The sequence below is a fragment of the Scardinius erythrophthalmus genome (assembly GCF_964197995.2).
Source record: "Scardinius erythrophthalmus genome assembly, chromosome: 13".
In the NCBI taxonomy this organism is placed as follows: domain Eukaryota; kingdom Metazoa; phylum Chordata; class Actinopteri; order Cypriniformes; family Leuciscidae; genus Scardinius; species Scardinius erythrophthalmus.
In genome coordinates, this window is record NC_138233.1 from 21,301,066 (window position 1) to 21,324,085 (window position 23,020).

At 35.9% G+C, this 23,020-nt stretch overlaps 1 protein-coding gene across 1 annotated transcript; it reads left to right on the forward strand.

Annotated features, from left to right (window-relative positions):
- Positions 1-8,128: 8,128 nt before the first annotated feature.
- On the forward strand, positions 8,129-22,637 carry mtnr1ab (melatonin receptor 1A b; the record flags this gene model as incomplete). The annotated part of the gene is made up of 2 exons (XM_081382146.1): positions 8,129-8,318; positions 21,600-22,637. The coding sequence occupies 2 exons, from the start codon at positions 8,129-8,131 to the stop codon at positions 22,466-22,468; spliced, it is 1,059 nt and encodes a 352-aa protein (XP_081238272.1). The 3' UTR covers positions 22,469-22,637.
- Between the last annotated feature and the right edge of the window lie 383 nt (positions 22,638-23,020).

Here is a 23,020-nt window from a genome sequence, read left to right on the forward strand (position 1 = left end):
GCCACACACTTCTAAACTCACTAACTCAGACTTGCCAGCCAGTGGTTAGAAATTCAATTCTACGGTCAGTGACCGTGAAGATCTTAGTGAAGCTGCGGTTGATAACACCTGAGGTGTGACACTGGTGGGTTGATGTGCTCTGATTTGAAACCACCTTTAGTCTCTCATGCAGAATCATGTCTTTATTCCTAAAGTCAAATCTTGTATGGTTGGATATGTCACTGTTACACGCACTCCTAGATTTACTTTGAAGGTGCACTCCTGTTATTTTTTTTTTCTTCAAAAAATGAGTGACAACATGACAGTCTTGGACTTTATACTCTCACCTAGTAATATAGATGAAGCATCACAGTAAAGTATTGTTTTTTTAGTTATCGATGTCATCATAGTCAAATGTGCTATTCACAGTCAGCCATGATTTATTCTGCAAGTGAAAATTTCCAAATCAGGGCAATCAGATAAACGGAGGAGTATTTGGCCTTCGATATGATTGATCTTAATTTTATGTATGCGATTTTAAACATATATTTTTTATAGCACTATACATTCCTTTTGTGCATTATTTTATGAGGAAAGAAAACCAGAGTGCACCTTGAAATTATTGTGAATAACTGTCATTTCTGTGCCACTAGCTTCACCAAACAGAATTACAGAACCACACTGCCACCTTCTGCCATTGGTTTAGAGAGACATATAGAGTAGTCCAACCCCAAACTCATTCCATTGGTTTAGCCATTGTTGTTTACAGTATATTGAAGTATTTAAAAATTTCACACTTCAGCTTTAATTAAACAAACATTTTCCCCATGCTGACATGAATTGACATAAAAGGAAATATTATCATTGAAATGATATGGTCAGTGTGAGAATTTTACTGTTGTGAAATTTGTTATGATATAAGTTAGTTTTGGGAAATCAGTTTCAAGTTTTAATCCCTGAAGTATTTAATTACTGAGGTTTGTCAATGACCAGTGCCCAGCAAGAGGCATTATTTAAGTATGTCAACTTAAAATTTTAGAAACATAAAAAAGAAATGTATTTGTATTTGTCTTTTTTTTTTTTTTTTTTTACACAATAATGTATGGTCTGTAAAATGTATATTATACTCTCCTTGTGGACTCTTTGAAATGTTGATGTTCTGTATGTACATAAATGAAAATATTTTTAAGACATACATTATTCTGTCTCATTTATGCATTCATATTCTTTTGGTGGTTGTTTTAAGACTGTAAATAACCTGAAGGTCTTTGTTAACAAGTAACTTGCACATCAATCAACAGCAAGAGGTTGGGGAGTAGAGAGCATCTCTGTGTTCAGTGAGGTAAAAAATCCTCTGAGAATGACAGAATGCGATCCCTCCACTGTTCTCCTGCTGCTTTTGCCCCACTATTGCAATCAAACAGTCTCATTAGGGGACTTTAAACTTTTCTGAAGCTGTGAAATTTGCATTCGCAAAGGTTGATGATCCGGAGCTAATAGCAGATGTCCTCAATAGGGCCGTTATGGCAATAATGACTAGAAGATCGTCTGCTATCAAGGCTATATTTTATTGTAAAATTAGGAGCGTTTCGCTAATTTACAACTTAGGGCATGACCACGTTAACATTTTAATGGTTTCAAATGTTCGCAAAATTCAAACTTAATAGAATAGAATAGAATAATAGCTAGCTGATTAATGAAACGTCTACATTATTTTTGACTACAGTATTCAGGTCAAAAGTAGCTTTACAGAAAATGCTTGTTTCAATGTTACAATTTCAGATAATATATATATTGGTGTGCAAAATTGGTGTGTCAACTTTATATGCCTAATTTAAAGTCTTTGCATTGTAAATGGGATTACCAGGGAGATTCTTTCCATATTATATATACAATTGAACACTAGAGGGCAGCACAATCATAAATTCAAACAACCAGGTTGACTGCATGCATATCTGTCAAAAAAAAAAAAAAAAAAAAAAATATTATTACAAGATTTCAGACCTTAATACCGTTTATTTTGATAACGATAATACATTTGAACACTTAATTTTGAGATTATTCCGATAAAAATATATTTTCATTTTAGAATGTTGCTGATAGTTAAATGATTCTCTCTATTGACTGTATGAGGCATAATATAATGGCCACAGCATGCTTATAGTAGCCTATACTGGAGGGAAGACAGGTCTACACTAGTGCATGTCTTACAAATCACTATATGAGAGTAACATCATGTAAATGCTTTGACAAGTAGTGACAGAGGCCTGAGGCGAGGAACAGGATATATGTGCGTAACGCAGTGTGACAGGTTGACCTTGTATGATGCAGTCATGTGACGCTGTCATTGTGTGACCTACCCTGGTCCTTGATGAACAACAAATATTACAAGGATCTTCATGAATGGGAATTTATGTTCAAAATTACATAATACCATGCTAATTTTATATAGTATTAGGCATGCTGGTTTTATATGGAATATATGCATGGAATCCATGGATGACTTTTGGCAAAATTCACACCACATACTGTGTACTGTACACAATATACATTACTGTATCCTACAATGCAATGTGCTCAACTTGACCTTCCATTTATACAAATGAACTAGTAATATATGCCAGTCAGGATTTTCAACATCCCTTTGAGTGAACTGCCAAATAAGAGATTTTGATTTATTAATCAAAAAAGTCAAAATAATCAAAATAAATCTAGTCAACTTAAGTGTCTGTATAATTCCAGTGCACTCGTATAACCCAATGCACATAGAAGAAGAGACATGCTTGCCTATAATAGATGATTGAATTTCAAATGTCAATGATGGATGGAAACTCTCTCCTAAACAAGAGGTGCGTGAAGGGGGTTTTCAGCTTGAGTTAGGTTGTCTATAAATATGTATACCCTGAGTAGCACTTACATACAATCAATGTCCTCCAAAAATATAAATATACATATATTTTAGAGCAGCAGTTATAGACCAGTGCTGGTTACACTTTATTTTAAGGTGTCATTGTTACAGTACTGAGTAATATTATTTAACAACATGTACTTACTATAGGGTTAGGGTAGGATTCGGGTTTGGTTGAGGGTTAGTTGCATGTAATTATGCCTTATTTACAGTTATTACTATGGTAAGTACATGTAAAATATGTAACAAGGACACTGTCAAATAAAGTGTTACCCCAGTGCTAAATGGGTAAATGGGTAATTCTTCAGTTTGGGAAAAATAAAACTTCTTCAAACTGTTTCAAAAGGAGACAGGTGAAAAGTAGACCTTTATTATAGAATAGTAATAAAAAAAAATAAAAAAAAAAAGGTCTGCGCAAAGGACAAGCCCAAAATTGTGAAATTATGTAAAATGAAACATTTCAAAACTTTTGAAAAAATAGGAATAATAAAAAAACACAATAAAATGATATCCTATTCATTATATCTTGAACCTTTTTAACAGTATTTTATCTTTAAAACGATCGAAGAAGACGAAAAAATTCTGCTAATTGAAAAAACATTTGTTTCAAGAAAACCACTTTACACATTCCACTGCGTCCAGAACATTCAGAATTTCAATTGTATTCCTATTGTATTGCACTCGATGTAATCCTTGTACACACACACACGCACACACGCACACACACAGAAAGTTCAATTAAACATGCTAATGAGCAGACCAGGTGGTAATAGCCTGTTTAGTGGGAGTAATTGTCATGAGCAGTCTCCTCACACCTGGCCTCTACTGAAGGTGATAAAGTGGTGAAATGTTGAATGTCCTTGTTTCAACTCTGGCTGCTGTAAGTGCCCATACAGAGATCTCTTAAGTGCTTTCAAAGTATTTTTTGGGGAAGAAAAAAAATCTACAAAGAATAACCTCTTCATGGCAGCTATTGTTGCTCCCGGCCATTTCCAGGAAAATGAAGAAATAATGAATTTAATAAATAAATGGATACATAAATAAACAACAAGCTGTATTCCAGCCTTGAATACCTATTGTGCTCTTCCTATTATTCATGCTCGATGTTATTTATCATCCAGAGAAAATGGAGAACGCCATTTCGTGTTGCTGCAAAATACCAATTGTCCATAAAATGAAACACAAAATAGCCCAACAAGATACACACACACCATTCTACCTACAAAATGTCATTTGAAATAATCATTCCTTATCAATTTTACCTTCATTGCCAAAATTTTGCTGATAATGGCATTTTTTTAACAGTGTACTTCAATATTGCTGTGGTAGACACTGACGTCTGCAAAGGTTTGTGCATTTCCCAAATAGTCGGTTCTCATATACCTTTTCCGAATCTGAGAAACTGTAACTTACTGTAGTGCAAACCATTTTCAAGTTCAAGTGACATTTAGAAGCAAATTAATTGAAGCATAGATTTTTCTATTCAGCCCATTTATGATAAAATTAATAAATAATATCCCCTTGAATAATAATAATAATGGTCACAATAATAAATTACAATGTTTGATTTGAAAGACATTGAAAAGCTACAGTAAATCTTTACCTTTCAGAGACAACCAGTTAAGAAAATGGCAGTTCAACTGTGGTCAATAATTGTTAACTTTTTCACAATCTCCTTTGCTTGATGTTTCTCCGTTCTCTCTCTTTCACTTAAGACCGACCTCATCCATCTTTCCAGGTGACTCTCTTCACTCTCATTATCTCTTCTTTGTGTCTTCTAGAACTTCCTCTTTCCTCCTTCAGTCATCTGTTCGGTAACCGATATGACTGTCACACTCGCTTTGTCTTTTCCATCCTCCTTCTTTCTTCCCAATACCTTTTATCTTGACCTAACAATATGTCAGGCTTTACTACAAGCCTCTCTTTATTTCATAAACCTCAAAATACCATTTTGGGTCAGCACAGAACATGGCATTTCTCATTTTAAATTCACTTCTCAAATGTTTATTGAAGACAGAGGACTCACAGTCGCACGAAGACCTGGAGCAGCATGCCTCAGAAACACAGCAAGACTTACTCATGGCTGTGTCATAATGAATCAGAAATTTAACTAAGCTGAATATGCTGTCTGTTCCTTTACAGATTCGCTGTTGCTCTTGAAAATTGGTTTAATGCCTGAGGTAGGTCATTTATGTACACAAACGTCAACATTATTCATCCTAGTAAGGGCATTTTCTATTTATATGTTCTCACATGGCTTCTAGAGGATCTTCTTTGTACAAACTGTCCATGTAATGTACAAATCACAAGTTTGTCAGCAACACCATCATGATATGGATTCTCCACAACCACTATGGTCATAAATCAATCTTCTCTGAAAGCCAATGGAAGACATTCAGGTCTTGTCCTTAATAAGCACACTGTTACAGACGTTTCGATAACATTCTGATCATTCTGTTCAGAAAAGTTGAAATGGAGTCAAAAAGTTTCTTCAGCTCAAACCTAATATTACTTGGATACACAGTGAACGATAAAACGAAAAAAAAACAGTGTCTCCTTACTTCTTTACAACAAAGGCTCTGTCTCAGAATTAACTCGCGGTACACTTTAATGATTTATTGATGACTACGGTCCAGTATCCCCTTTCTCACACTCTTTAAAATGAGTGAGGATTCCTCGTATCTGAGGACCGACAAAGTTCAGAATGTAATTAAACTCAATACAAATGAATACCTCTACTTGGGAAACCAATGGTAACACAGAGAGGTCACATGTCCACCGCACGTCAACCTTTATCAATGAAATGCCAGAGAGACGAACAATGCACTTTAAGTTAATTACTTAGGACGGGGCTTTGTCCTTCATTGTTCAATCTGACAGTCATCAGATCATCATATCTTTGTAAATTTGCCATTAAGCCAAGCTGTCTGTTCTTATCTATCTGTTCCCATCTGCTTCACAATAAGGTGTAGTAGATAGCGTGACATGATTTAAAGGTTGAGGTATTTTTTTTTATTATATTACAAGTGTAAACAGAAATGAAAACGGCCAAGCCTCTGTTTGTTTAAGTGTTTAAGCGCGTCACATGTGTGACTTAAGTTTGAAAGCTGATGCTGGCAGTTTCACACCATTGCATGACCTATTTGCTATTTATGTGTCACATTACAGAGATCAAATGCAATGTTGTTTCAGAATTATATAACCAAGCCCTAAAAAATTATAATAGTCTTTACCTCCATTACTGTAAATATTAATGTCAATGTCATGAAAAAAAAATGGAAATGCTGGAATATTCTCCTCTGTAATGTGTCCTCTAGAGTAACCATGAGTAAAGTGTAATGAGATCCAGTGTTAATGTGTTCTGATAGGAGGGTAAGGGTACATGTCAATACATGTTAAGATCTTCAGTCTTGATGAATGAGCGAATGCAAAATTGTATTGGATTCTTCTTCCTTAAATTGTCCCCCAGACTCCCAACTCATTAATCTGTTCCATTTCAGATAAGATGATTTTTTTCTTCTTTCAAGTGTGCTGCTCTTCAATACCTGGATCAAAAACAGACCCCAAAGTTGTCTGTGCATCATTCAAGTTATACTGTCAAAAGTTCAGTCAAATGCAATTGTTACCACTTGAACTATAGAGGAGTTTCAAAATGGCATATTGATTTCAAGGAATTTATACATGAAAGCTGATCATAGAGGGGAAAACTCAATTAAGTCAAATGTATGGCACATTAAAGTGCAGACTGTTTTGTCATAATGTAATTTTGTTGAATGTTTTTGAAGAATGAGGGAATTATATTGAGTCTGATATCCAAAACCCATTAATATTGCAGTAAATTTAAAGGCCAAAGAGATTGTGAAAAAAGTTTAAATTATCATTCGTTTTAGTGCAAGACACCTTGACTAACTTTAGAAGTGGACTTCAGGGGAAAATAGTTCCAATGTATGATATAACCCGTTTAACTTAAAATGTGTAGCTTTGACATGTCTGAAATGGAGTGTGTATGAGAGAGATAAAACTGCAACTATTGAATGTGAGTTATTTAAAGAAGCTGCACTGACAGGCATCCTCTAATGCAAAGCTAATGCATGGTGCTGAGCTACAGTCCAAAGAGCATTTGGACCACATTATGCTATGACGAATACATTTGGCTGTATGTGCTAATGGACAGCTGCATGGTCTAAAAGTTGTTTTTAAGGGGCAGTATTTATTGCTGCTCAGATCCTTTTTGCAGTTCTGTCTGGCAGTTGGAAAACTCCTACATATAGATAAAAGAATGCAAGGCACACTTTTTTCTTTAGAATAATAACACCAGGAAAATGTATTAAAACTTCTCAGAATTTTTCATTGAAAGTCATGCACATGCATGACTGACTGCATGGCTATTATAGGGCTGGGTGATAAAAAACAACAACTCAATTTTGTCTCAGGAGGAAGCTGTCACATGTGTTTAATGAACTGTATCTTTTACAGTAATAACGGTGGAAATGCCAGACTTTGAAAAAATAAATCTACACTGAGAAAGATGCACAGGAGTAAAAAGTTTAATTATTAGTATTAGTTTTAAACTTATACATGTATGTTTTCAAGTGCACATCAAACTGACCTAAAATTTAGGTTTCTGTCTGTATGACTGTAATGCTTTAACAGTTCACCAAAAACGAAACAGCCACGAAGCAACTTGGGCTGAAGTCTTGCTTAAAGGCATTGCGAAAAGGTTTATTAGCAGTGTTTGAACCTACAAGTTTCAGCCCAAGTCAATAACCAATACGCCACGCACTGAAAAGATTAATTAAACTACGTGAATGTGTAAATAAACTATGAATTATCAAAAAATAATGAATGAACACATGCATAATAGCACATGGATGTGAAAGGTGAAAGAAGGAACTCAACCATCTCCGACCCAAATTCCGAGCCGATTTCGTTGTCTTCCACAGCGGGGCAGCGTTACAGCGATCCACAGACAGCTTCATCACCCATCCATGTGCATTTGAGAAGAACTTAACTTGCTGTCGGATGTTACATACCAACAATCTGATGTAGACACTAAGCTATAAAAGTGCGGACACATGTCCGCGCGCAGACCATGAAGGCGTGCGCTCCATCGAGGACCATGACATGACAAGAGACCTTCAATTTACGCAAGTTTACGTAGACGCAAAAACAGCCACTCATGGTTTTCCAATGGACTCAAATCCTATGCTTTATGAGGAGGATTATTGAAGTGAAGATAAGATGAAAATAAATGGCAGCAGCCGGTTGATGAACAGTTCTTCACTGAGCCCTTACGAGATCTCGCTGAATCGCCCTCCCTGGGTCTCCACAACTTTAGGCTGCTTTCTGATCTTCACTATCGTGGTTGATATATTGGGGAACCTCTTGGTGATTTTCTCCGTGTGCAGAAACAAGAAACTTAGAAACGCAGGTAAGGTCGCTTTTAAAACAAACACGGCAAGCCTTTTTTTAAACATTTATTCATGTAAACCTAGGTTACTAGTATTTTTTTTGTGTGTGCTTATTTTTAATTGCTAGCAGATGATCCAGTATTAGTATCTTTCTCACTTTCACCTGTAACTATTCATTCGATACTAGTAGCTATAGTGACTAACATTTATTTCATTCGTCACCAGTAGCCTACTTATTCCTTAGTGGGTAAATCTAAGTAGTGACAAGGAACAATATAAGTTGAACTTTATGATATTTTTGTCATTCATAGGTTCAGATATTAACTGTTATGATATAACTGACTATATGTATTACAATAGCCACTGTCCCAGTACTTACTACATAGTTTTCAGCTTTACTAGTAATTACTCATTGTATTTAATATTTATATCTATTTGATTTGTAGTTAAACTTCTTATCTCACTACAATTGCTTTATTTATTTATTTATGTATTTATTACTGAGGCAATGACTGGTCATAATAACATCTTTATTTCATTAAAATCTTCCTAGCAGGATTTGGTCACCAGGATTTCAGTCAATGGGGTGCTTAAATTACAGGATAGCCTATCAAATACCGACAGGATTACATGCATACTATTTAACAGACAGTGTACACTGTATGAAGTGAGTTTTAAGAGTTCATAAATGAATTAGGATCATGCATCATTCTGCATAAACTGGATTCTTACTCAGTGCGATTTCATATTTTCTCTCATTCCTGACAGGGTTTTTCATTTGACTGTATGGGACTATTTTTAGAGGTTTCAGGTAACTGGCCCAATATCAAACAACAGTGAACAGGCAAGTCATTTTCCTGTGAGTGGATGGAGTGCTTATCACCGGTGTCACACCGGCCCATATGTCACATTTCTCTGCCAATAGAGACAGAGACCTTATGTTGTTCCTCAACTGTGAAGTTTGTGGCACCAGTTTGAAAACTACAACAGCACTATTTTACAAGGAAAACCAGTCTTGGACAAAAATGTAGCCTGCACTTGTGCATGCTTTACAGTGCTTATATTTACATCAAGTACAAAGCAACTCCAATGAACTAAATATACTTACATTATGTGGAGCAGCATGTTGATGTTTTTAGGCTTTAGGCATGTGATGGTATCAAATATTCATATCGTGACAATTGCTGAAGCTTTTATAATGGTAATTGATAAACAAACTTTAGTATTGTCCTCTTAATAATACGTTTAATAGCTTTTTTATAATAACAAGAAGAAACTTTAAGATTTAAATACAATAAAACAATACATAATACAAATGTATTAATTAAACAAATGTTCCAAACTGATTAAAGTGCTAAAAAACACAAAGAACAACAATAAAGAATCAGAACATTTTCAATCACTATCTAGATATCCTTTCTGGACTGGCATGTATTTAAATAAAATATTTAAATGTTAAAAATACCAAAGATTTGAATGCCTGTTTGAAAACACATAAATACTGAATGCCTTCCTTTTTTTCCTCTGTGATAAGCATTCTCTGTATTAGAAACAGAATGTTATGCAGCTGCTTTGTGCACCGGAGTAACCGGGGCAACCACTGTATTTCTGATTTTCCATAAGAACCACCTATGTCACTTCAGCAGGCTATACGCATTTGAAGGCTGCATACGTCATCGAGGTGGTCTCATTTAAGAAAAGTAACTGTTAGATTGCAATGTAAGAAAGAAATGACAGTATTTTGCACATCACAAGGAATAACAGTCAATTTTTTTACGGTTATTTTTCTTAAACAAAACATCCTTGATATTGTATGCAGCCTCCAAATGCGCCCCTTCGAATGACTGAGCCTCTGAATTGGGACACAGCTATAGAGAATTAGCATTTTCGTTAAGCCCATCACGATGCAGAAATAAGCTAATGTGAATTCTAAAAATCGAAACAATTCAGAAAATGAGGTACCTAGAATTCACAATGTTTTGAAGTGCCCACAATAAGAATAGACATGTTCATTACCAAAATCTAACAAATTATTACTATGTAAATTGTAACACTTTTCCCTGAAATTTACTGTGCTTTGTAGTACTTTACTCTCCATTTGACCTATTTCATTATTGTCTCTCCAGTTTACACATCTTTGTTGTAATGTTTTCAGTCATCAGGTGTTTTAATTACAGTTTTTCTCAATCGCTTTGGCTCAATTCTCAAATGAGACTTTTTTTTTTCTCTCAAAACAAGTTCAGATCTCTGAACAATTAGTTTCTTGGCCACATCAGATTTGAATATCTTATTGATTTAAGCAAATTGCATCCGTTTTGGCACATGATGTGTGTAAAAGAGCAAACTGTCTACAATTTGCACAGTGAAATTCACATGGCTTGTTGATCAAAATTCCCAGTGAAATTGTCAAACTCTTCACAACTTCTAAACATTCCTTCATTGTGTGAGCAAAATGAGGTTTCAGGTTACTGGCCCAATATCGAACAAAACTGAAGAGGCCAGTCATTTTCCTGTGAGTGGATGGAGTTCTTATCACCGGTGTCACGCTGACAGTTTTGTATAAAGCAGTTAGTGTCAACAAAAAAGTAGAAAAAAACATGAAATTTGTATATAACAAATATTTCCATGGTGAAAACACATTTAATGACAAAAACACTTTTTATTTTAGTGCCATTGGCCAATTTACTGACACAATAACTAGGTTTTGAAGCATAAAAGTTTTGGGTGAGTTACTACATTTCGCAGACATGCAATAGAGTTCTGATGTTCCAGCAAATAGTTGTGACAATTGCACTTAGATAATGTTAAAGGGGTGGTTGATTATGATTTCCCTTTTTTAACTTTAGTTAGTGTGTAATGTTGCTGTTTGAGCATAAACAACATCTGCAAAGTTACAATACTCAAAGTTCAAAGCAAAGGGAGATATTTGCTTTAAAGAAATCGCTTTTTAAGGTTAGTGACATCACCAACCCTAAAATTGACATAAACCCCACCCCCTGAACACGATTTATAGATTATCAAGACAGAATATGCTAATCAATGACTAGAAGATAACTACACATAAGCTACATAAATTCATCAACTAACTATTCAGAAACGTCCTGTTGCATTCATCATGTTGTCACTTCTTCTTGAGTCTCTCCATCATTGTCTGACTCCGGTTTGAACATAAAAGGCTAAAAGTTTTTGAAAATTTCAGTGCATGTCTATGTGAGTGCAAGCTGTTGAAGCTCCGCCCTCTGTGCCGGGAGCAGCAGCTCATTTGCATTTAAAGGAACATACACAAAACAGTGCATTTTTGCTGACCCGCAAAAAGGGACAACTTTAACATGATATATAAAAATATATGTGGGGTATTTTGAGTTAAAACTTCACATACACACTTTGTGGACATCAAAGACTTATTTTACATCTTGTGAAAAGGGCATTATACCACCCCTTTAAGACTGTTTCGAAAAATGTGCCAAAGTGATTTAGAAAAACTGTATTTAATAATATACACATACATATATACAGTCATACATACACATTTTTTGTTTCCTCCTGTACTGAGTACAGTGCACTATAACCTTTGATAAGTGGGTCAAATTAACCCAGTAATTGTTCCATTAGCCTCCCACGATGCGTGCTTCATTATGTTCCTCGCCATGAGAGGACCTCCCATGGCCCATTTTGAAAACCACTGACCCAGTGTGAATATTCAATTAGCAATCATTCCATCACATATACAAAGGTAAAGTGATTTAAAAAAAAAAAAAAAAAATGCGGTCACATGAGCAGGCACACATTCGCTCTTCATTGTTCTTCTGTGCTGAAACAAAGTGGTTCCGCTACTCCCCATTGCGGTCTATCTGTTTTATTTAAGCTACTCAACCTCAAAGACTCTATCTGCTGTGGCACAACTGTCTGTTTAGATTTTTCAGACTAACCATTCCCTGCTGTTAGGTAAGCCTCCTTTCAACACAGCCAGTGTACCTACATCAGAAAACTGCCAATGAAACTCTACCTGAGAGCTAGCAATGATATGCTGTACTAGATGCATGTTATATCTCAATACCTGTAGATTTTAAGGTATATACACTCACACTGGGAATCAAATCCATGACATTAGCATTGTGGGCATCATGCAGTACCAGTTGAGCTACAAGAACCCCATACAGGCACTTGGTTCCCTTTTTACATTTTTCAAGGTCTCGGACAGTGTAAAAGAGGCCGTCTTCTCTATGCGGCTCCATCTCGAACTACTGTTCTTTAGCACTGACTTTGCTTACGAGCCCAAGGCGGTCTTATTAGATAAAGTTCACTGTTCATTCAAGAGGAACTCTCCTCTACCAATTATTCACAGAGGCTGTGTGAGCGGAAGAAGGGCCCTTTCAGCAGGCTGGAACGAGGACAGAGAATAGTGATTACTTAAAGAATTTTCAAACAACAGCATATAAAAGTCTCAATCAAAGTGCATACATAGAGATAAAGTGATAGTACTGATGATTAAAAGTTATTGTTCAGGTTTAACTGAACCACGATGTGATTATTCAATCTCAATAAAAATGTCACCATGTTTAAAGTACAAATTGAATGGATAGTTCATGGAATCTAATGTCACACATCTGAATGTCCTCATTGCTATTTTAATAGCAAAATACAGTAATAACTAAATAACTAAATACAGACAGACAGACAGACAGACAGACAGACAAAAAGACTGCATTGCCCTGTTGGAAACTCACTAATTTTTTGCTTTTTGAGATGAAGCTTTATTTATTCTCAAGGAGTTCATGTGCTCACTCCTGCCTGCCTTGGCCCTCGGCCTGCCCTTGGGCTGGTTTCGATGCCTGGGCAATGAATGGACAATTGCTTATACACTGTACTGATGCTGCGCTCACTTACAGACTGACTCCTTTTTGAAGATCCACTCTTGGCTCATCCGCTGTTAAACACAGCCAGCCTGGTCCACCACCGTGCCAGACATTTTAATCCAGGGTCTGAATCAAATGTCACATGACATAGCAACTTTTCTGTGGCCATACTATTTTTTTTTAAAGTGGAGACAAAATATATTTTTTATTTTGCTGCTGCTTATTATATTATTATTATTATTTTTTTTTTTTTCAATACTCCAAATAATTGAAGCAGCAGTTGCCATGTTCATTTATTGGGCTAGTTTTGTGGTTTTTCTATTGTTTGGTCCAACAAAAAGTGTTTAAATCTCAATCTCTTGTTTAAAGCACACTTTTTTTTTAGGTTTTGTCAGGCCAGGTTGTTGCTTATTTTATATATATTATACATAGTTATTGTTCTGATTGAGAGTCAAACAAAATATCAGTGTGTGGAGTTATGCCAAAATTAACATAATTTACATATGTGTTAATGCACAAAACAATATCCTTACTCACTCATACTGGTGGTCAGGCTTTGAATTGGTTTGTTCAGTATTTCTGCAAGGCTGGACTATGACCCTTTATCAGGGTTTGACTGTGGCAGATGACTTAAAGGGTTAGTTCTCCCAAAAATGAAAATTCTGGCAGCAATTACTCACCGTCATGTTGTTCCAACCCCGTAAGACTTTCGTTCATCTTCGGAACACAATTTAAGATATTTTTGATGAAATCTGAGAGCTGGATCACTCCTTCTGCAGGCTTATTGACACTATAACTTGCTGGCCCAGAAAATGTATTAAAGACATTGTTAATATAGTCCAAGTGACTCCAGTGGCTCAATCTTAAGTTTATAAAGTGACGAGAATACTTTTTGTGCGCAAAAACAAACAAAAATAACGACTTTATTCCACTTTTCATTTCCTTCTCTCTGGACCTCGAGTCTTTTTACGTAGTGTTTAAGCGTATCGCGTCTGTGTTGCACGTCACCACGTAGGCTCACTATTGGGCGACTCTGGTCATGTGTGATACGTGGTGACGTGCATCACAGACGCGCTACGCTATTACACTACGTAAAAAAAACTCGAGGTCCAGAGAGAAGGAAATGAAAAGTGGAATAAAGTCGTTATTTTTGTTTGTTTTTGCGCACAAAAAGTATTCTCGTCGCTTTATAAACTTAAGATTTAGCCACTGGAGTCACTTGGACTATATTAACAATGTCTTTAATAAATTTTCTGGGCCAGCAAGTTATAGTGTCCATAAGCCTATGGAGGAGTGATCCAGTTCTCAGATTTCATCAAAAATATCTTAATTTGTGTTCCGAAGATGAACGAAAGTCTTACGGGGTTGGAACAACATGAGGGTGAGTAATTACTGACAGAATTTTCATTTTTGGGTGAACTAACCCTTTAATATCAAATGTCAGATAACCCCCTGATTGGGCTTCATAATGGTCTCATCATCTACAGAGATGAAGTGAGGAATGATCTTCATGAATAAATGTTGCCATGGTTCTATATTTTTTGTAGGTATATAGATAAACACCTTCAGAGTTTTTCAATTAGCTTTTTTCTTGTCAGTTGTTTCTCTTAGAAGTACCATATCAAGGTATTTTCAGTACCTTAGAATATGACACATTTTATTGTGCTGATCCTTTAATATAATCTGTGCACAATTGTGAGCTGAACAGTACATGCTAGATACAGTACAGTACTTTTTCCTCTTTCTTTTGCCACTCTGCTTGTCTTTAGTTGTACTAAGGACATGAGTGATGAGTTCTGTTTAAAGACTCCAGTATCATTTGAAACTGCCCTCCAGGATCCCAAAGCAATAAAATATTGATTTAAGCATAATATTTCTGTGAACTCAAGGTTAGTGAGGCTTCTCTTTAGTGCTCAGTTGGAGTGACAAAATTATATCAAAGTTTATTTTGCAAAGGCTGCAGTAAAAACATGCAAAACCCAGCCAATACTAATTAGAAGCCAGTATTCCAGAATTTGACCATCAGTGTGATACAGTATTTGCTTTAATATCTGGTTGCTTAGATGTAGAGAGGCTTCATTAAAGGGATATTGAATAAATATAACCGATACTGTACCTACGGGACCCAAAATCTTTTGGTTAAAGCCAAGAAAGCTTAGTTCTGAAAACAAATACCCAACATTGTCATTTGTAATGAGTGATGATGATAAAGAGCAACTGCATATCAATGTTTTTGTCTTTTGTTGTATTTGACTCTTGATCAATCAAGGGCACAGTATACAACATAATATTATATGTTTTTATATCATGTTATACTTCTGTACATAGTTTGCAATGCAACAAATTGGCAAGAAAAGTGAATGTATTTATCTTATTAAAATGATATATAATAGAATAACTTACTGTAATAGTACACATCCCATTGGCTTTCCCACTGCAAACTTAAATATATGTCTCTTGTCCATCTACACTATGAATCAGCATTTTCTCATGTTTATTTGACGTAGTTTATTTGGTGCTTTATAAGCAAAGAGACCTGTTACTGATGGTCTCTGCGTTAAAAGATTAATATGAATATGTATCTGCAGAATTCTAGGTTCTGACAGACTGTTACATTCACAGTGCATGATGTCACAGAGACCTATACAGATTTTGGCTGCAGTTCCTGTTGAATCCCTTGTTGTTTTGCATTTAAAGGATTCTGAATCACCTGAACTGCACATGTCATGTGACAACGCTGATTGACTGACTTCACTAGTGACTAACCTGAGCTGTGATGTCAAAGGCAGCAAACGAGAACAATATGATTTACACTTCACTCTTTTAAGTGCCCAACAAAAACAAATCATGATCTGGGAAAAGAGAAATACTTGGCTGCTTTTGAATGGCTGTCATTGGTGAAAGATGCTTTTTAGATCTAGATGGTGTAGTTATAGCATCAGTGTCTAAACTAACGGGGCTTAAATTCATTTCAACTTGATGCTGTGTTGATAGCAAACATGTTCTATCACATTTCCTACTGAACAAGTTGTGTGTAACCAATTAGTCTTCATTACCATCTCAAACTACTATAAATACATTCACCTCTGCATCCTGTAGGCCTGTTAGTCTGTTTGCATGTAAACAAGAGTACACAAGTATCTTCTGTAGCAAAAAAGGATACATCTCATTTACACAGTAGACATTTTTATAGCAAAGAAAATACTGTCTTTTTGAGTGTTTTTTATTGAGCAAACCAGCTAAGGAGTCATTCATCAGTGAATTAGACTACTGTGGTCACGCTGCGCTGCATGTGTGATTTTTTATTTTATTTTTTATTTTTTTATTGCACAGTTGAATGCCCTACTGTTTTGGCTTCATTTCACAGTACCCAGTAAAAATTTATCATCTCATCACATACAGCAAGGTCACGACTCGGCTACTAAAATATTATTTTATTCACTGTAGATTCAGCAGTGGTGAAATAGCAGTGCAGGAAACAAAGTAGTCAATGAGAAATTTAGTAAGTAATTATCTCTTTGCACTGACAGTCAGTGAATTTGTGCTTCCAAGTTAAAAGAGGTTGCTCACATACAACTGTAACGATAGTCCACTGGAGGCAAGTTTGTACCCAAGCACAGTTTATTTAGAAAAAGTGATCAAACAAAAGCATGGCATGCACTCCAGGTTACAGGAGACAGGTTAGAGTTACAGGAAACAACACTTGACAAAGACACATGGCAAACATGAGGGCTTAAATACACACAAGACTAATGACTAGACAAAGGACACCTGTGAAAATAATCAAGACAATCAACCAATGACAACATGACACATAAGACAAGGGAACACATGGCAGGATCACATGACTAACGGGGAATCGCATGACTAAGACATGAAACATGATTGACATGAAAATTCAGGCTACTGGTTCATTCAGTTTAACCTCATTTTCTCCTCTCTTGCTGTTTTTCTCTGCTTTCTGATGACTCTGCATCTATTTGTGTGATGTGCTAAATAAAATAAAACATATGAGTTTGCTTTAACAAAGAAAATACTTGCTTTGTAGAGATGCTACCATTCAAAAGTTTGGGGTTTGTAAGATTTTGAATGTTTTTGAAGGAAGTCTCAGTTATGCTCACTAAGGCTGCATTTACTTGATCAAAATCACAGTAAAAACAGTAATATTGTGAAATTTTCTTATATATAAGAATATAGTCTTCAGTGTCACGTGATCCTTCAGAAATCATTCTAATATGCTCAAGAAACGTTTATTAGTATTATCAATTATGAAAACAGTTTTACTGTGAAAACAGTGCTTTTCAGGTACAGAAATTGAATAAAGTAATCAAATGTAAATTAACACTGCATACAATCTTCACTGTATAAATTAAATAAAGATTAATCATTAATTGAAGTTTCAAAAGCTATTCAATCAAGAGCAGTGAGTGATTTCCTTGTCTTTTGTCGTTTGATTAACATTAAAAACACAGAGAGCAGGAATATTAGGCTGCTGTCACTTTAAGACATAATTCACTGATAGGATTTTTTTTTTTCCTACTATGGAAGTCAATGGGGTCCATCAACTGTTTGGTTACAGACATTTTTCAAAATATCTTCTTTTGTGTTCAGCAGAAAAAAGAAATTCTTACAGGTTTGAAACAACTTGAGGGTGAGTAAATGATGACAGAATTTTTATTTTTGGGTGAACTATCCCTTTAAGATGGGCATGTTGACATAATTTTTTTGTGAATTTGTCCATTCAAGCACAAAACTTGAATACGAACTCAATACAGTACATCATAGAAACTCTGTGTGTTTTACACGTTGCTATTTTTAACACACCAAATTATGAATGCGTCGTCAGATTTGAGATGAACCGCGGTGCAAGTGCGTGCCGAACCGAGGGTGGAGAATGGTACAGTTAGATTTTTTTTTTTAAAGAGAACCATTACAACCCAGGGTTGCCAGGTCTGTGCCCAAGTAGCCCAATGGCCAGTCAAAAGTAGCCCCATGCGATTTTCTCCATATAGGGAGGCCGAATTCTCCACTGAATTTGTACGTCTGTGGGGTGTTTTGGGGGTGTTGGATCACCCAAATCATACTTACAGGGGTGGCAATCGACCCGTTAAATCTTTTTTTTACCCACGGCAACAACTTAAAAATGGCCCAATTCCGCAGACTTGGCAACACTGGTTACACCCCTAGTGGAAACCGTGATACACCTTTTTCCAGCAATCTTTGATGAATAGACAGTTCAAAAGAACAGTATTATAAATGTCTTTACTGTTGTCATGGTGCATGTGGAAGAAGAGAAGTTGAGGCATGTATCTAATGGCATGCTGAATTTATTAAAGCAAATTACTGGAACACACAGGAATCCAATACAAAAATAACAGCGTTACAGTTTACCATCAACATCAAACTTAGGATATAGCAAGAAAAGAACCGACAAAGGAATGCTAGATCAAAGGCCTATAAACAAAAACGAGGACCTAAACTACTGAAGAAACAGGTGAGACTAATCCGTAACCAAGAAAACAAACAAAAAAAATCTGGTAACACTTTATTTTACAGTGTCCTTGTTACATGTAACATAATAGTAATAACAGTAAATTATGCATAATTACATTAAACCAAATCCTAACCCTATAGTAAGTACTGTACATGTAGTTGCTTAATATTACTCAGTACTTAAATATATAATTACACTGTAACAATGACACCTTAAAATAAAGTGTAACCAAAATCTTTCTGACCTCAAACTTTTGAATTGTAGTATATATGTTCCTGATTGAAAACTTTCAATTCAAGAAATATGCTGTGATTGATTACTTTCATGTAGCTCAAACAGTAAAGTGTGGTGATGCAAGAACTGTTAAAATGTAAGTTGCTTTGCCAAGCATCTGGCAAATGCAGGAAGGTAAATGCAAACAATAAATCTCGCAAGATAGGCTAATTTAATCACATTATAGTGCATAGCAGAAAGAAAGAAAAAAGCAGTCACATAAACAGTTGGATGTATAAGAGTTAACAGAGTGAAAAATCCTCTTTGCATTCCTCTGGCTCTCAGAGGATCTAGTGAATCTGGCTGTGAATTCCTCTCACTGTATGTGAGGTGGTGTGGAAAAATCATGGCCAAAGGTTTGCCCTGCAGCCTAGATGCCATTAGTGGCACAAACAAACTCTCCAGGGAGAAGTGACGTGCTTGTAAGGGCTTTTACTCTACAGTCTCAGAGTCTTTGCCTCTTATGCTACAGTAGAATGGCTCAGCATTCAGAGACACATGGTCATGGATCAGTGCTTCATTCATGTTTGCAGTGGGAAGTTGATATTTTTGGACATGATTAAATTATGATAATTTCCAATATTGCATTTTGTAGTGTTTGTGACATAATGTTGACAGTTTTGCCAAAACTCCTAGCGGTTTGATGTGTGCTTACAGACAACAATTCTAATTTGAGCCTACAGCTTGCCATCTCACTATGACATGGTGAAGCATGCTATACTCTATTTACAAAACCTGTAATTAAACAGTTAATTTTCCCTTGATACCGGCAACAGATCAGATACTTAACAAAGTTTGTATAAAAACAGTACATTTATCTCCTTCCAGTTGTAATCATATAAAGCATCAAAAACTCTAGGGAGATAAACTGGGCTTGTTGCAGTTGTGCACTCTCTCTGCTGGTCGTCCTCAATTCAAATAAAATTTTAGAAAAACAGTTGAAAATAGAGAAGCCATTGATATGTCACGGGAATGTTCTGGAACGATCTTCTGATCTAATGATTCCTAATTGGCTAAATCATGAATGTATTTATTTGGCAAACCATCAGGGTTACAAGATTTGCCCAGCATGTTTTCACAAGTATATGAGATTAAAATGCCAATATGCGAGTGCAGTGTTCAGCCTCTGAACTGGATGTCCGTTTAGTTTGAATGATTCGAACTTAAAATGCTATCATTGACCTTTTCTTTTTAAGTGAGCCAAAATGAAATGAGTAGAGAATGAATATAGAAATTGACAGAATTATAATAGAAAATACACTTGCTGACACTTTAAAATTAGTTCTTCCCTGTAATATAACAAGCTTATTATTGTTCAATTAAATGGATAGTTGCCTGATTATTTGATGACCTTTCTTTCTTTCTTTCTTTCTTTCTTTCTTTCTTTCTTTCTTTCTTTCTTTCTTTCTTTCTTTCTTTCTTTCTTTCTTTCTTTCTTTCTTTCTTTCTTTCTTTCTTTCTTTCTTTCTGGGACATAAAAATCAAAAGTCTCTAGGCAGGAGAAACAAGTCTCGGTAACACTTTATTTTAAGGAGTCATTGTTACAATGTAATTATTTATTTAAGTGAGTAATATTAACTAACCAAATTTACTGTTATTACTATGGTAGTATGGTATGGTACTATGGTAAGTACATGTAATGTGTAACAAGGACACTAAAAAATAAAGTGTTACACAGGTATCATATTAATGGCGGAAATCAACTAAAAAAATAATTAAAAACTTAAGACTGTTGATTTCTTAAAAATATCCATATTCTTTATATTAATATTTAACGAAAAAATTTATTAAAATATTTTAAAGAAAACATCTGGTACTTTGAAAAGGTATGATTTTATAAAATAATTATAAAGATGTGTACACTGGTGTATTCACAAGTGTATTCAAGGTGTAAGGAAAACTTGACGTTATTGGAGTCAGTGAATCATACAAATCATGACATGAATGAAGAACAAACATCTGGAAATGGTATATTTAAAACCAGCGACTCCAAGGATGGAGTCTCATCAGCAAGGGTCTATGTAACAAAGTATGTTGAAGAAGGAGGCAGGACCCGGTGAACATTCAAACACTTTAATCCAGAAGTAAAAGACATACATACACAAAACATAACATAAACTAGTCCAGGCCTGCTCCTCTCTCGTCCTTCACTGTCCTCCTTTTATGCTTCCGAAGCTTCTCTGTGAGAGATATGAGACCGGTGCAGCGCACAGTGACGTGCTCTTCTAACACGGGGCCCAAAAGTTCTAAAAGGTCTTCATTGGAGAGCTATACGTATCATGTGACAATAACAGATGCAACCCAAATCCTTTTAATAGTAAAAGCAGCTGACAGGCTTAGGAAAGATATGAATTAATTACATGCATTAAAGGTCATGCTGCAAAAGTGTACTGGCATCCATCCCGAAAAGCGCCTAAAGTTTGTTTTTGAAAGTTGTCATACACTTGTGCAGAATCTGAGATGGTGAACACATGGCAGTCATATGAAACCTCTTTATTTCCCATCTATTAAAATTATCGCTACAATATTGTATTTGCCCTCATGTTATTCAATAACCTAATAAATTGCATTCTGGGAATTTTAATAAGCTGTTTTGCTTGAAAGTTTTTCTCATTTTTACAATGTGTCTTTGTGCCTGTAATTGCATTTATCTCCGTTTCACTGTCATTGTTTTGCAGGGAACATATTTGTGGTGAGCTTGGCAGTAGCTGACCTGGTGGTAGCAGTCTATCCTTATCCTCTCGTGCTGGTCTCCATTTTCCACAATGGATGGAACTTGGGATTCGTCCACTGCCAGATCAGTGGATTCCTGATGGGACTGAGCGTGATTGGATCTATATTTAACATAACCGGCATTGCCATCAATCGCTACTGCTATATCTGTCACAGCCTCAAGTATGACAAGCTATACAGCGACAAGAACTCTCTTTGTTACGTCGTTCTCATCTGGATACTGACCGTGGTCGCTATAGTGCCAAACTTTTACGTAGGCTCCCTGCAGTACGACCCCAGGGTCTACTCGTGTACGTTCGTGCAGTCGGCCAGCTCAGCGTACACCATCTCTGTGGTTTTCTTCCATTTCTTTCTTCCAATCATGATTGTGACGTACTGCTACCTGCGGATCTGGATCTTGGTGATCCAGGTGAGGAGACGCGTCAAACCCGAGTTTCGGCCCAAACTCACGCCGCACGACATAAGGAACTTCGTCACCATGTTTGTGGTGTTTGTTCTTTTTGCCGTCTGCTGGGCCCCTCTCAATTTCATCGGCTTGGCGGTCGCCATAGACCCCGGGCGGGTTGTGCCTCTCATCCCGGAGTGGTTTTTTGTATTCAGTTATTTTATGGCCTATTTCAACAGCTGCCTTAATGCCATAGTCTACGGACTGCTGAACCAGAACTTCAGAAGAGAGTACAAAAAAATTATCGTCTCACTCTGCACTGCGAAGATGTTCTTCCCAGAGAGTTCAAATGATGCTGCAGACCGGAACAAAAGCAAGCCATCTGCTTTAATGACAAACAACAACCGAGTAAAAGTAGATTCTGTATGAAAACACAGAAGGACACTGTAAACAAAAACCAAATAAACATTTCAGCTGCTTTCAGAAACAACTATTTATAACCGATATTTATAACCTGAATAAAGGTGTCTGTATTTCTTGTAGGCCTACCTGTTGCTTTTTTAATAGGGTGCATTGCAAATATCTTGCTTTTTCTCAGTGTTTACAAGTTCATGTATGCATTAATGTAATGTTTTTATTTTATATGCAGCAGGTACGCTTTTTTTTTCCCCAGGACATTATAAAATGAATGCAACAAACCAATGCAGACACTGTCATACATGAAAAACAAGGTGCCAAGTAAGCAGATTAACAGCCTTTAAAGCTGATAAGTGCTCAACAATGTCATTTTATGATCTTTATCATTTTTTTTTTGATTAAGTTATTTTCTAATGTTCTTTAGATGCTGTCTGCAGCACGTCAAAATAATGCATTTGCAAAATAATACTTTATACTTTGTTTATTGTACTTAAGTATAGTTATTTATTGGTAACCTTGGTTAAATTGTCAGATAGCCATTGCAAGGCAAATAATGTGAAAAAC